Below are 14,916 nucleotides of genomic sequence, written 5' to 3' on the forward strand. Positions count from 1 at the left end.
GGCTCCCTTGGCCCTGGGCTGGGTGCGGTTTGAACCACTTACGGGCTGGACCGAGGACATACAGCCCTAGACTTTTCAAGGGGGGGGGGGTTGGGAGTCCTTTAGCTCATGCAGCTTACTGTCCATCTGTTCTGCAAACAAGGCCTGGCTGTTGAAGGGGAGGTCCTGCATTGACTGCTGAGCCTCTGTCAACAGGCCAAAGATGAGGAGCCAGGATGCCAGCCGCATGGAGACGGCTGAGGCCATGGTGCGAGCTGCAGAGCCCGCCGCATTCGAAGATGCCTGGAGGACCACCCTGGCCAGAGCTGTGCCCTCCTGGAGGATTGCCCGGAATTTCTTCCTGGGCCCTTCAGTAAGCAAAACCTCGCACTTGGCCATGGCCTGCCACACGTTGTAATCGTAGCAGCGGTGAAGGAGGGTAGACAACCCACCAAGCCAATGGGAGCCTGGAAGACAAACTTTTTGCCCAAACAGATCCAGTCTCTATTTTTGGGTGTGGGTCCAGGTTGCCCCTGCCTCTCCCTTTGATTAACCGCCTCAACTACAACAGAGTTTTGACCCGGGTGGTGTAGAGATACTTGTGGCCTTTAGCTGACACCAAGTATTTACATTCAGCCCTTTTTGAAATGGAGGGCAGGGAGGAGGGGGTTTGCCATAGGGCATTAATTTTTGATACCCCTTTGTGTAGGGGCAAAGCCACCCTAGCAGGTGCTGTGGAGCAGCGGATGCTAAATAGGGAGTCTGAGGGCTCCCTAGGTTGGAGGCAACCCTCTTCAAAAGCTCCTGATGAGCCTTAGCATCATCATCTTGTGGAACTAGGTGAGGGGGACCCGCAATGGCTTTGTTGGGCAACGATGAGGATGAAGCCGGTGCCGTGGGAGCCACCACGTCCACTGGTGGTCCAGCAGACTGTTCCCATCTGCTCATGGGCCTGGCGTGTCCTGCCTTCCGGGGCCTCTACCTCTCGTGGAGGGCAGGATGTTTAGGCTGATGGCTTATCTGAGACTGCCGCAACCAAGTGGCCTGTTTGCGAGGGCTGGGGAAACCGCCACAGGTTCCAGAGATACCAGGCAGACGGCAGCCACTGGCTTTGGGGCCACAGAGTCAGTTGCCTTCCTGACAAGGTGGATGGTGCCACCGGTGCCAGGGCTTGTCCCGCTGTCAAGGATTCCTGTTCAGTTCTGGAGTCGGAGGCAGAGTGGCTGCTGCCAGGCAACCATGATTAAGTGGACCAGCATTCCTTCTCCATGTGGTGCTAGCCACTATGCCTCAACATCAACCTGACCGATCGAGACCAGTCCCTCATGAGGGAACTTGGGGACTGTTGGTGTTTGGCATCGGTAGACCAGCAATCAACGCCTCTACGCCACTCGACCGGTACCGGGACCTGGAGCAGGACCGGTTATCAGGAAGATTTCCCCAACCATGGGATCCATGTGTCAGCAATGGGCGTCTGTTACAGGTGGCCGTGTTCAAATGATGGTTCGTGTGACCGGTGCCAAAGCCTTGGAGATACGAACAGCTGGTCATGATGCTCTTTCCAGTGTGTGCGTGCGCACATGCGCACACCAAGGGCCCGGAGACTGAAGAGGGCTTCGTTGAGTCTGCCTCGCTGATGTGATGGCTCTGAGTGGCCGAGCATTGGCAGGACATCCCCCGCGATGGGGAGCGGTGCTGCTGAGGTGGCGACACAGAGTAAGACCCCAAAGCGGGTTTACCCTTTGACCGGGGTACCGCCGGAGCTGGTGTGGGCACCACCGATAGCATCAGGATCTCCTTCGCTGCCTGCAGGGCCTCTGGTGTCGACAGAACTTCTAGATGACAGAGGCCCTCGTCACTGTCAGGGTGGCAGGCATAGTGCGGGATGGGCTGGACTGCTCTACTTGAGCTAGGGCCCGACTCCGTGATGGAGATGTCAAGTCGCCCGGCACAGGTCTTGGCTCTCCTCCAGCCCTGTCCTTTCCCTTATGGGAAGTGAGGAATCTTCCCCTTGTGGTTCTCTTTGGCTTCTTGGTCAGAACCAGGGAGGAGGATTGGTGCTGGCTTGAAGACACCAAGATCCAGTGGGATGTAGGAGAGATATTGGCAGTGGCCCTTTGGCTCTGCACAGGATTACACCTCCAACTCTGAGGACTCTTCAGGAGACCATGGGAGAGCAGTACCCTTCATTTCCATCAACCAGTAATGGAGCAGAGACATCTTTGCCGACAACAGAAGGGCCAGTTTTCCTCTGGTCAGTACCGAAGGGCCTGGTGCTGCATATGAGCTCGGGGCAACATGCTCCATTCTGTTCGACACGCTCATCAGAGCCAGTAGTTGTCCCATCAGGGTCAGCAGAAGCTGGCCACTGCAAAGGTCTCAAGGTTGGAAGGCACTGCGATCCCGCTGGCACCATGAGGTCCCCCTGGCATTGGCAGATGGGGCCCGTCACTGGACTCTATGGCACCTGCGAACAGGGTGGAGTCGATGGTGCTGCTAGCAGAACGGGTGGAGGAGTGGTCTGACATGGGTCACACTCCCCATATTTGTCCTTCCTCAGTACTGGGTAGTATCCTCTCTCGGACCAGTTTCTTGTGCTTCTCTCTCAGTACTGGACAGGAGGAATGGTGCTGAGAAACACGCGGTGCCAGAGGGTACTTTACATTGAAGCCGAGGCACTGAGTTCAACTGGCTTGTCTCTGATGCAGGTCTAAGTGTGGCTTCCATTAGGACAGCTCTTAGTCTAGCCTCCCTGTCTTTTTTTGTATAAGACTTGAAGTGGCGGCAGATTTGGCAATGCTCTTATATGTGAGCTTCTTCCAGACATTTAGAGTGTGGGTTGCCCACAAGCACAGGCTTGCCGCAGGAGGCACAGAGTTTGAAGCCCAGAGACCAGGGCATGCCCAGCAGCAGCAGAAGCCCCTCTACACTAAGCAGGGGAGGGGGGCCTCACTGTATACAGTAATATTATCTACACTACTACTAGAAATTAAAACGGAAGATAACTAAACTAGAGAACAAAAAAACCACTGAATGAATGCCTTGCCGAAGCAAGAGAAGGTGTTCCAGTGACCATCTTCTTCTCAGAAGAAACTGAGATGGTGTGGGGGACTGGGCCCTTTATAGTGGTCCATGAGCGCGTGACACCAGAGGACGTTAGAGCCAGCCTGATGGATACCACTAAGGGAAAAAATCTCTGGCGATAGTGCACACACACCTAATGTGGAATGGACATAAGCAAGAACTCTAAGAAAAACTATTATTTTTAAAGCCTTTATCACTAAATGACAGACTAATTGGTCTCCATTTTCATTTGGTAGAGTTACAAATTCCACTTACTTTCGGGGGCTCAAGTAGTAGCTCATGGAAGGATGCAAGTCGTGCTTTTATGGCTTCTAAAACACTTTTGTTGACTGAATATGTTGAATGGCTCATGCCTGGAGGACAGATCTCTATATGACCTTCAAATCTAAATATACAAAGAAGAGTTTGATGATTATATTGCAGGATTAGTTACAATATTAACTCAAATTAGACACAATCTTAACATAGCACCAGCTCTGTAAACCCAACTAGAAAAAGACTATACACAAAGGGGTAAATCTAGAGTAGCGGTTCTCAAACTGTGGGTCAGGACCCAAAAGTGGGGTCACAACCCCGTTTTAATGGGGTTGCCAGGGCAGGCTTAGACTTGCTGGAGCCTGAGGCCAAAGCTGAAGCCCGAGCCCCACCACCTGGGGCTGAAGCCAAAGCCAGAGAGCTTCAGTCCTGGGCAGTGGGACTAAGGTTACAGGCCCCCTGCCTGTGGCTGAAGCTCTTGGGCTGCAGCTTTCCTACCTGGGGCAATGGGGCTCAAGCAGGCTCAGCCTTCGGTCCCCCCTCCTGAGGGTTTGTCTGGTCACTTCCTGCTATATGGAGTTGGCAACACTGATTAAATAGCAAGTCGCCATTAATCCCTAGGAAATGCTTTGTGCCAAACAGTACAAGTTTTAAAAGCATGTAACACTTGGCCTACACTTAAAAATTAGATCAACCTAGCGACACAGATCAGGGATGTGAAAAATTTCATGCCCTGTGTGACAGATGTGGCTAGGTCAGGGGTGGACAAACACATCTGGGTATGGAAATTGTATGGCGGGCCATGAATGCTCATGAAACTGGAGGTCGGGGTGTGCGAGAGGGTGAGGTCTCTGGAGGGGGTGTGGGCTCTGGGGTGCGGCTGGGGATGAGGGATTTGGGGTGCAGGAGTGTGCTCCAGGCTGGGACTGAGGGGTTCAGAGGGTGGGACAGGGATCAGCACTGGGGGAATTGGGGTGCGGGAGGAGGTCAGGGGTGCAGGCTCCAGGCAGCGCTTACCTCAATCAACTCCCAGAAGCAGCGGCATGTTCCCCCTCCGGCTCCTATGCGGACCTGCAAAGCTGGCGCTTGGGGTGGGGCAGCATGAGTAGCCCCCAGCTACCCCTATGCGTAGGAGCTAGAGGGGGGATATTCCGCAGCTTCTGGGAGCTGCTTGAGGTAAGCATTGCCGGGAGCGTGCAGATTAAAAAGGTCTGACAGGCCAGATGCGGCCCGAGGGCAGTAGTTCGCCCATCCCTGGGCTAGGTCGATGAGGAGATAGAATTCTTAACTTAGGTCCATTTAAGATTGTGGTGTAGATATGCCTTAAGTCCCCAATGACTTTCACTGACAGTCACTTATGCTCCTATGTCACTTTAAAAATATTTAGAAGCATTTGTGCTTCTTCACAGCTTAAAGTTTTGAGACGCAATGTATGCCTGCAGCACGACAGCTGTAAATTGTAATGTCACAAGTCCAATTCAAAGCAGATCTGCTGCAAACTTAAACCCTGTGCCTCTGGCAGAGGAATCCACTTAAACAAGTAAAAAATTCAAACATTGAAAGAGGCAAGTATGAGCAGAAAAACAGGGAAGTGATTAAGGAGTGTGCATCATCTTCCTCCTGTTTCAGTTCTAGAAAAAAGGAACAGACTGATACAAGAAAAAGTTCTAGTCTCCTGAAAACTAGGTTGCAGATAATGCTTTGGGGGTCAAAATAGGCCCATGGACTGGACCCGACCCCGACAGATATGAAGGACCACAACTGTTAGCATCACTTAAGAGCAGAAGCTGAAACACAAGGAAAGCAAGACCAGACAGAAATGGCTTGTGGTCTAACAGTTGCAGGGGACACTCAGATGGGAGCCATCACCAGCTATCAAGACAAAGCTGTGAAATGTAGGAACACATCAAACATTAAATATCATGCTTTTCATAGAATCTGAGACTCTTGAGACAAACCACAACTGAGAACAGTGATGTGCTCAGATACTTATAATTCCACCACTGTAGTATATAAACAGAAGCTGACTAATATGAAAGTCAGCATAAAGGATTTCAAAAACCGAGAAATAAAGCTGGTATTTAAGGATGCAATTTAAAAAAGTTTATATGGCTACATTTTTACATTAGATCAAGAGAACCCTTCCAGGTGGGAAGCTGGCAGACACCTGTTGGGGGGTGGAGGTGGGGAGCATATAATATATCCTGCAGTTCATGGAAAGATGCAAGTCATGCCACCTCTACAAAAGGTAAATTCAGCAGCAGCACAAATCTCACAAAGGAAGTGATCACAGAGGGGGTGAAAAGTCTTACGTTGGTCGCCTTGTCTCAAGTAAGGTCAGTAATATTTGGATTGCACTGACTATTGCAGATTCATTTTTCTCTTTATGAAAAATATTTGATAGTAGCTGTTCTATAATTTCTTGCCTAGAGAGAAATCATCAACAGTTAGACATACTTTTGTATTTTAAAAAATTGTATTTATACAGAGACAGATAGCTACAGTGTTTCTTTGTAAAAATGCTGGACAAGATTGGGTGGGGGTTCAGAGCCATTTTCACATTTTTCCCCTCCTCCTACAATATCAAGCTGGTTTCCTTCATCATTTTTCTGACAGTTATTAGCCCACAGCGGCAGATTTAAATGTTTTAAATCCAGGCTTCTGTTAAGTGCCAGCATAATGCACAACTATCAGACAAGACCCACCATTCATAAAAGTGTGTGATATGAAATTAAATTCAGCTTCACTCACTTTCATAAATTTAGAGTGGTAGCGGTGTTAGTCGAGATCAGCAAAAAAAACGAGGAGTTCTTGTGGCACCCTAGAGATTAACAAATTTATTTGGGCATAAGCTTTCGTGGGCTAAAACCCACTTCGTTGGATGCATGCAGTGGAAAATACAGTAGGAAGATATATATAGACAGGGAACATGAAAAAAATGGGTGTTGCCATACCAACTGTAAAGAGACCAATTAATTAAGGTGGGCTATTATCAGCAGGAGAAAAAAACCCTTTTGTAGTGATAATCAATATGGCCCATTTCAAACAGTTGACAAGAAGGCAAGAGTAACAGTAGGGGGGAAAAGAAAATTAGCATGGGGAAATAGTTTTTACTTTGTGTAATGACCCATCCACTCCCAGTCTTTATTCAAGCCTAATTTAATGGTGTCCAGTTTGCAAAGTAATTCCAGTTCTGCAGTTTCTTGTTGGAGTCTGTTTTTGAAGTTTTTTTTGTTGGAAAATTGGGACTTTTAGGTCTGAAATTGAGTGACCAGGGACGCTGAAGTTTTCTCTGACTGGTTTTTGAATGTTATAATTCTTGACGTCTGATTTGTGTCCATTTATTCTTTTACGTAGAGACTGTCCAGTTTGACCAATGTACATGGCAGAGGGGCATTGCTGGCACATGATGGCATATATCACATTGGTAGATGTGCAGGTGAACGAGCCTCTGATGGTGCAGCTAACGTGATTAGGTACTATGATGGTATCCCTTGAATAGATATGTGGACAGAGTTGGCAACGGGGTTCGCTGCAAGGGTAGATTCCTGGGTTAGCGTTTTTGTTGTGTGGCTCCTGGTGAGTATTTGCTTCAGGTTGGGGGGCTGTCTGTAAGTGAGGACTGGCCTGTCTCCCAAGATTTGTGAGAGCAATGGGTCATCCTTCAGGATAGGTTGTAGATCCTTGATGATGCGTTGGAGAGGTTTTAGTTGGGGGCTGAAGGTGATGGCTAGTGGTGTTCTGTTCCTTTCTTTGTTGGGCCTGTCCTGGAGTAGGTGACTTCTAGGTGTTCTGGCTCTGTCAATCCGTTTCTTCACTTCAGCAGGTGGGTATTGTAGTTTTAAGAACGCTTGATAGAGATCCTGTAGGTGTTTGTCTCTGAGGGATTGGAGCAAATGCGGTTGTATTGTAGAGCTTGGCTGTAGACAAGGGATCGTTTGATGTGGTCTGGATGAAAGCAGTCAGTAGGTTTCTGCTATAGGATGGTGTTTATGTGGCCATTGCTTAGTAGCACTGTAGCATCCAGGACGTGGATCTCTTGTGTGGACTGGTCCAGGCTGAGGTTGGTGGTGGAATTCCTCAAGGGCTTCTTTTCCATGGGTCCAGATGAAGAAGATGTCATCAATGTAGCGTAAGTAAAGTAGGGGTGCTAGGGGACGAGAGCTGAGGAAGCACTGAGAGGAAGCTTAATGGCTTGAATAAAGACTGGGAGCGGATGGGTCATTACACAAAGTAAAAACTATTTCCCCATGATAATTCCACCCCCCCCCCGTTAGTCACACCTTCTTGTCAACTGTTTGAAATGGGCTATCCTGATTATCACTATAAAAGGTTTTTTTTTCTCCTGCTGATAATAGCCCACCTTAATTAATTGGTCTCTTTACAGTTGGTATGGCAACACCCATTTTGGGGGGGGAGGGGGTGTGTGTGTGAGAGAGAGATCTTCCCTACTTGTTTTCCACTGCATGCACTGAACAAAGTGGGTGTTGGCCCACGAAAGCTTATGTCCACGTAAATTTGTTAGTCTCTAAGGTGCCACAAGTACTCCTCGTTTTTTCATAAATTTAGTTATTTCACAAAACACCCATCCATTTTGTTGGCTGCACATAATGGGAAAGTAATTCTTGTTATTTCCAAAAGGTTTCAAATAACTAAAAATAAATGCCACCATTCAGAGATACACAGCAAATAAATCAGAAGTTAAACTGTCCAACATACTTTTCTAGAGTTGCAAGCAGCGGGTCTGGTTCTGAACTGTTCTGTACTTGTAACATCTGGTCTCTGCTCAGGCGAATAATTTCACAGAGCGACTGTGATGCATTTGAATGCCTCTGAAAAAGAAAATGTTTTTGTTGTAAGAGCAGTATAGGACTACACATTATCTAAAGAATACTTCTCATCCCAGAAATTATGAAGCTGTGCACAAAAAACCATGACCAAATGCCAAGCAATCTGTGTTATTTTATAGGGGAAGGTAAAGTTTTTTTCAAACACATTTCTAAACATCAAATGCCTTTAGACAGGACTCCATTCCACTGCCACCAAGATGGCAGAATAGCACTGCTAGGGGACTCCTGCCATCCTATCTCATCCCCTCAAGAATTTCAGGGGCCAGACCCTGATGCAGATCTGATAATATGTACTAATTCCATAAATAAGCAAAGTCAATACTGACATTAAAGTCCTATTTCTGATTACAATATTGCTTTAAGATTTTCTGTTACCTAAGACAGGCCGACTAGAATCATAACTTCTTGTAACAGCAATAATTACTAAGTTAAACAGCTAGATCTTGACAAGCACAACACAGTACTTACATCTTCATCTTGAGACGGATGTACAATTTCTACAAGCCGCTGGATAATTCTCTCCTCATTTAACCACTGTAAAAAAATTTAGTGATATTGAATAAAAAGGCAGTATTTTTCCATTAAATCAGAGAAACATACAAAGCATAACCTGAGCATGTTGAAGGTCATCTATCACAACTTCTTTAGTAGCATTCTTATTCTTCAAATTAATATTTTTGTATAATAAATTCTAAATTTTCAGAGTAGATACCAAGAGTAGGATAGAAATGTGTAGTGCCAGTGATTATTGCTGGCCTACTATAAATCTTTCGTGGAAAGCAATTAAATACAATTTATGAAAAAGGCATTCTATTTGCTTTGAGACAAGTGACATCACACTTGACATTTTGCATTATAACTAGATAATGAACAACAATGTTGAGGCGTACTGGCTCCATATCTTCCAAGTTTTCTTCCTTATTTTCTCAATTTACAGGAAAAGAACTGGTTTCAGAGTAACAGCCGTGTTAGTCTGTATTCGCAAAAAGAAAAGGAGTACTTGTGGCACCTTAGAGACTAACCAATTTATTAGAGCATAAGCTTTCGTGAGCTACAGCTCACTTCCTCAGATGCATATCGTGGAAACTGCAGCAGACTTTATATATACACAGAGAATATGAAACAATACCTCCTCCCACCCCACTGTCCTGCTGGTAATAGCTTATCTAAAGTGATCATCAGGTGGGCCATTTCCAGCACAAATCCAGGTTTTCTCACCCTCCACCCCCCCCACACAAATTCACTCTCCTGCTGGTGATTGATTGTCATGCACATTGTGTAAAGAGTTGTCACTTTGGATGGGCTATCATCAGCAGGAGAGTGAATTTGTGTGTGGGGGGGTGGAGGGTGAGAAAACCTGGATTTGTGCTAGAAATGGCCCACCTGATGATCACTTTAGATAAGCTATTACCAGCAGGACAGTGGGGTGGGAGGAGGTATTGTTTCATATTCTCTGTGTATATATAAAGTCTGCTGCAGTTTCCACGATATGCATCTGAGGAAGTGAGCTGTAGCTCACGAAAGCTTATGCTCTAATAAATTGGTTAGTCTCTAAGGTGCCACAAGTACTCCTTTTCTTTTTAGGAAAAGAACTCTCTTCTCTGGGAAAAATACATTACCATACTGGACCTGAAGAAAACGGCAACACCATGTACAGGTCTTGGGACCCCAGAAGGCTTATCTTCACGTACTTGCTGTGTACACAAATCCCCAAACTCCAATGCATTAGTGCAAATAGCTAAAACAGTCAATGTAGCCCTCTGAAGAACATGTTACCAAACTGTTAGTAAAATGCATTAAAAAATAAAGCTCAGTTGGCAAGTTAATTTGTATCTGCGTACATAAAAAAAAATTAAACTTTTGGAACAGACTCCTGAGGCACTGGATTGATGGCTCAGAGGCTTTTATAAACCTAAGTACATAAAACGTAATATAAAAGTGGGTTTCATCTCACCTAAACAGATTCATCAGCAAATATATAAAAAACCGACAACTCTCAAGCCAAGCCCCTCCTCTAAAGATGAGGGAGAGACTTCAAACTGCATTTACAACATGCTGAAGTGGTCAATGCATCTAGGTGCTGGCAAACCAAGGCAAGATTCATCGCAAGAAATCCTCCCCAAGTACACTCTGCCAAAACTCCCTGCCATTTACAATAGGGGAGCTTAAGTAGCTCTGCTGATCTCATACCATACTTGCCGCATTTGCAAAAGACAATATCAGGTTACCCGCAACCAAACCAGTCAGAGCTTCATAAGTGATAAATTCATAAAAAAAATGCAGTGCCATTAAATACCAGATCTGCAGTAATTTTCTACGTTTCCTTTATCTGGATTGCATTATCTCCAGTGAAGACAATATTGTTAACTGAGAGGGAAGAAGCTATCAGTGATGAGCTTTTCAAAACTTTTACATTAAAGTAGTTTTTAAAGTTCTGTTCATAACTATAAAAAGGCTTTCCTATACTTTTTTTATAAATAAAAATTCAATGTAACTCAACTGTAAAATATCTGAAGTGCATTGGAAGGAAGCTACCCTTGGAAGGCTACCTTTATATAGAGTATCCCTAATCTAAAGCGATTAGTTTTAATAAAAACGGTTACCTACTTCTGAAACCGTTATTCTTCGAGATATGTTGCTCATGTCCATTCCAAGTAGGTGTGGGTGAACCGCATGCATGATTGTCAGGTTTTCCCCCTAGCGGTACCCATTGGGTCAGCTCTGGAGCCACCTGGAGTGGCGCCTTCATGGAGGTATATATAGCTTCCCTGACGACCTATGAACTCTTCAGTTCCTTCTTGCCAGATACTCCAACAGAGGGGAGGCAGGTTGGTCGTGAAATGACCATGAGCAACACATCTTGAAGAACAGTTATGAAAGGTAGGTAACCATTTTTTCTTCGAGTGATCACTCATGTCAATCCCAAGTAAGTGATGCTCAAGCAGTTCCCCAGAGGAGGGATCAGACTTCATCAAGTTGCAGACTCTACCAAATGCAGCATCAACCCTATCCTGTGGTGATGGCAAAGTGAGATGGAAAGGTATGGATAGACAACCAGGTTGCTGCCCTGCAGATATCCTGAATGGGGATCTGCGCCAAGAACACTGCAGATGAAGCCTGTGCTCTGGTGGAGTGCGACGTGAACGCTGGGGCTGGAATCTTTGCCAGGTCATAGCACATCCTGATGCAGACCGTGATCCAAGAAGAAATTTGTTGGGATGAGATAGGAAGCCCTATCATCCTTTCAGAGACAGTGATGAAGAGTTGCATCGACTTTCTAAACGGCTTTGCACACTTGATGTAAAAAGCCAGTACATATCTAACAACCAGAGCATATGCTCTGTCATTGGCATGCAGTTTCGGGAAGAACACTGGCAGGAAAATGTCCTGATTCGTATGGAACTGCAAAACTACTTTGGGGACAAAGACCGGGTGTGTCCAAAACTGCACCTTGTCCTTATAGAAAATTCTATAAGGGGGCTCAGACGTTAATGCTTTGGGCTCAAACACCCTTCTGGCTGAAGTTATGGCCACAAGGAAAGCCATTTTCCAAGAGAGGTAGAGCAAAGAGTAGGTTGCTAGAGGCTCAAAGGGGGGGTCCCATGAGCCTCGAGAGGACCAGGCTGAGGTCCCATGTGGAGGATCCGTTGCCACACCTGTGGATATAGTCTGTCTAGCTCCTTAAGGAAGTGTCCAGCTATGGGGCTAGCAAATATTGACTGCCCCACCACACCTGGGTGGAAAGCAGAAATAGCTGCCAGGTGCACCTTAATTGACGAGACTGCCAGCCCCTGTTGCTTTGAGTAAATAGTCCAGTATAAAGTGGATTGAGGATTGGAGTGGAGAGGTACCCTTCTGGAGGATCAAAGAGAGAACAGTTTCCACTTGGCCAGATAAGTGGCGCGAGTGGAGGGTTTTCTACTGCTCAGAAGAACCTCCTTAACCAAATCAGAGCACTGAAGCTCTGACGAGTTCAGTCATGGAGTTTCCATGCTGTGAGGTGAAGACAATCCAAATTGGGATGCTGGAGGCGGCCGTGGTCCTGCATGATGAGGTTCGGAATCATGGGAGCATCCTCTAAGAGGTCTAACAGCGTGGAGAACCAGTGTTGGTGGGGCCTTGCTGGTGCTATGAGAATAAGTGATGTCTTGTCTTACCGGACCTTGAGGAGGACTTTGTGGATGAGAAGGAAGGGTTGGAACACATGCAGAAGTTTTCTCATCCACGAAAGGAGAAAAGTGTCCAACATGGAGCCGGGGCTGTGGTTCAGGAAGGAGCAGATCTGCTGGCACTGGAAGATAATACTGGCAACATCTTGGTGGAGAGACCATTCGTGGCCATGAAAGGACCTGCTGAGGCAATCAGCTAGTTTGTTTTGTGAGCCCGGCAGGTATGACACCTCTAACTGTATCAAGTTGGAGATGCAAAAGTCACACAGTTTGAGAGCTTCCTGGGACAGGGGAAAGGAGTGAGCACCATCCTGTTTGTTTATATAGCACATTGCTGTGGTACTGTCCATCAACACACACACACACACACACTTGCCCTGAAGACAGGCCTGAAACGTCTGACAAGCTAGACACACCACTTGCAGCTCTCTGACACTGATCTGTAACAATAGTTCTGCCTGGGACCATAGACCTTGAGTCCTGACATTGCCCAGGCATGCCCCCCACCCCACCACCGATACATCTGTGACTAGTGACAGCGATGGCTGTGGCTTGGAGAAAGGTACTCCCGCAAAGACTACCTGCTGCTGTAGCCACCAACAGAGGGACTGGAGGATCCGAAGAGGCAGTGTGACCAGCCTGTCCAGAGGGTGCCAACTCGGCCTGTACACCTAAGCCAGCCATGACTGGAGAGGGCGGAGCCGCAGCCTTGTTCGCTGCACTATGTAGGTGCAAGCCACCATATGACCCAGCAATCTTAGGCAATTCCTGACTGTTCTGCTTGGGAACCGATGGAGACCTTCGATGATGGCACTTAGGATCAGAAATCGAGACTCGGGCAGAGACGCCCTGGCTTGGGTGGAGTCCAAGACAGAGAACGCAAAAAGAAAAGGAGTACTAGTCTCTAAGGTGCCACAGGTACTCCTTTTCTTTTTGCGAATACAGACTAACACGGCTACTACTCTGAAACAAGACAGAGAACATAATTAATTGGGGCCGAGTGGGGATCAGGGTCAATTTTGCGATGTTGAGGCCGAGACCGAGTCTGAAGAACATTGCCTGCACCAGATTCACGTGTTCCTCCCCCTGGGCTTGGAGATCTGCCCTTGATGAGCCAGTCGTCCAGATACGAGAAGACTTGCACCCGGTGCCTGCGAAGAAAGGCCACCACAACTGCCATGCACATGGTGAACACCCTAGGGGTTGCCGATAGTCCGAATGGGAGGACTGTGAACTGATAGTGCAGGCCTCTGACCACAAATTGCAGAAAATGTCTGTGGGATGGGATTATGGAGATGTGGAAGTATATGCATCTTTCAAGTTGAGGGTAGCTCCACATACAGGGAGGGAAATGATGGAAGCCAAGGATACCATGCAGAACTTCAATTTCTTCATGAATCTGTTGATATTTCGCAAATCTAGAATAGACCTGAGCCCACCCTAGGCCTTGGGGATTAGAAAACAACAGGAGTAGAACCCCCTGCCCCTGAACTCCAGATGAACCTCCTCTACCTCCTGAGTAGAGGGAGCAATTGCATCTCCTGCATAAGGAGTTGCTTGTGAGAAAGGTCCCTGAAGAGAGACAAGGAAGGTGAGTGGGAGTGAACAAAATTGTAGAGAGTATCCCAATTCCATTGTGCTCAGGACCCAGCCATCTGAGGTGATCTGAGACCAGTCACGGTAGAAATGGGACAGACTGTTCATAAAGGGAAGGAAAAGATCCGGGGATTGAGCTGGTGCTCCATCCTCAGGAGTACCTTCAAAAGTTTCACAGAAAGAAAAAGGAGTACTTGTGGCACCTTAGAGACTAACCAATTTATTTGAGCATCAGCTTTCGTGAGCTACAGCTCACTTCATCGGATGCATACTGTGGAAAATACAGAAGATGTTCTTATACGTACAAACCATGAAAAAATGGGTGTTTACCACTACAAAAGGTATTCTCTCCCCCCACCCCACTCTCCTGCTATTAAAAAGCTATTACCAGCAGAAGAGTGGGGTGGGGGGGGGAAAAAACCTTTTGTAGTGGTAAACACCCATTTTTTCATGGTTTGTACGTATAAGAACATCTTCTGTATTTTCCACAGTATGCATCCGATGAAGTGAGCTGTAGCTCACGAAAGCTGATGCTCAAATAAATTGGTTAGTCTCTAAGGTGCCACAAGTACTCCTTTTCTTTTTGCGAATACAGACTAACATGGCTGTTACTCTGAAACCTTCAAAAGTTTGGCTTTGTGCCCCTGTCATAAATCTAAAGGGAAGGGTAACCACCTTTCTGTATACAGAACTATAAAATCCCTTGTGGCCAGAGGCAAAACCCTTTCACCTGTAAAGGGTTAAGAAGCTAAGACAACCTCACTGGCACCTGACCAAAATGACCAATGAGGAGACAAGTTACTTTCAAAGCTGGAGGGGGAGGGGGGGACAAAGGGTCTGTCTGGGTGATGCTTTTGCTGGGACCAGGTCAGGAATGCTCCTCAGAACTTCTGTTAAGTTAGTAAGTAATCTAGCTAGAAATGCGTTATATTTTCTTTTGTTTAATGGCTGGTAAAATAGCTGTGCTGAATGGAATGTATATT

General features: G+C 46.6%; 1 protein-coding gene across 8 annotated transcripts in view; it reads right to left on the minus strand.

Moving 5' to 3' along the window:
• Window positions 1–14,916, minus strand: part of PPP6R3 (protein phosphatase 6 regulatory subunit 3) — a 137,630-nt gene that overhangs the window by 65,261 nt on the left and 57,453 nt on the right. For all 8 annotated transcript variants that reach the window (XM_084630220.1, XM_084630225.1, XM_084630224.1 and 5 more), the window contains 4 exons: window positions 8,637–8,702; window positions 8,038–8,150; window positions 5,631–5,744; window positions 3,319–3,448 (listed from right to left, as the gene is read on the minus strand). In XM_084630220.1, the coding sequence (XP_084486346.1) occupies window positions 3,319–3,448; window positions 5,631–5,744; window positions 8,038–8,150; window positions 8,637–8,702 (423 nt within the window). The remainder of the gene's footprint in view (window positions 1–3,318; window positions 3,449–5,630; window positions 5,745–8,037; window positions 8,151–8,636; window positions 8,703–14,916) is intronic.

Source organism: Lepidochelys olivacea (assembly GCF_965140295.1).
Source record: "Lepidochelys olivacea isolate rLepOli2 genome assembly, chromosome: 6".
Lineage (NCBI taxonomy): Eukaryota > Metazoa > Chordata > Testudines > Cheloniidae > Lepidochelys > Lepidochelys olivacea.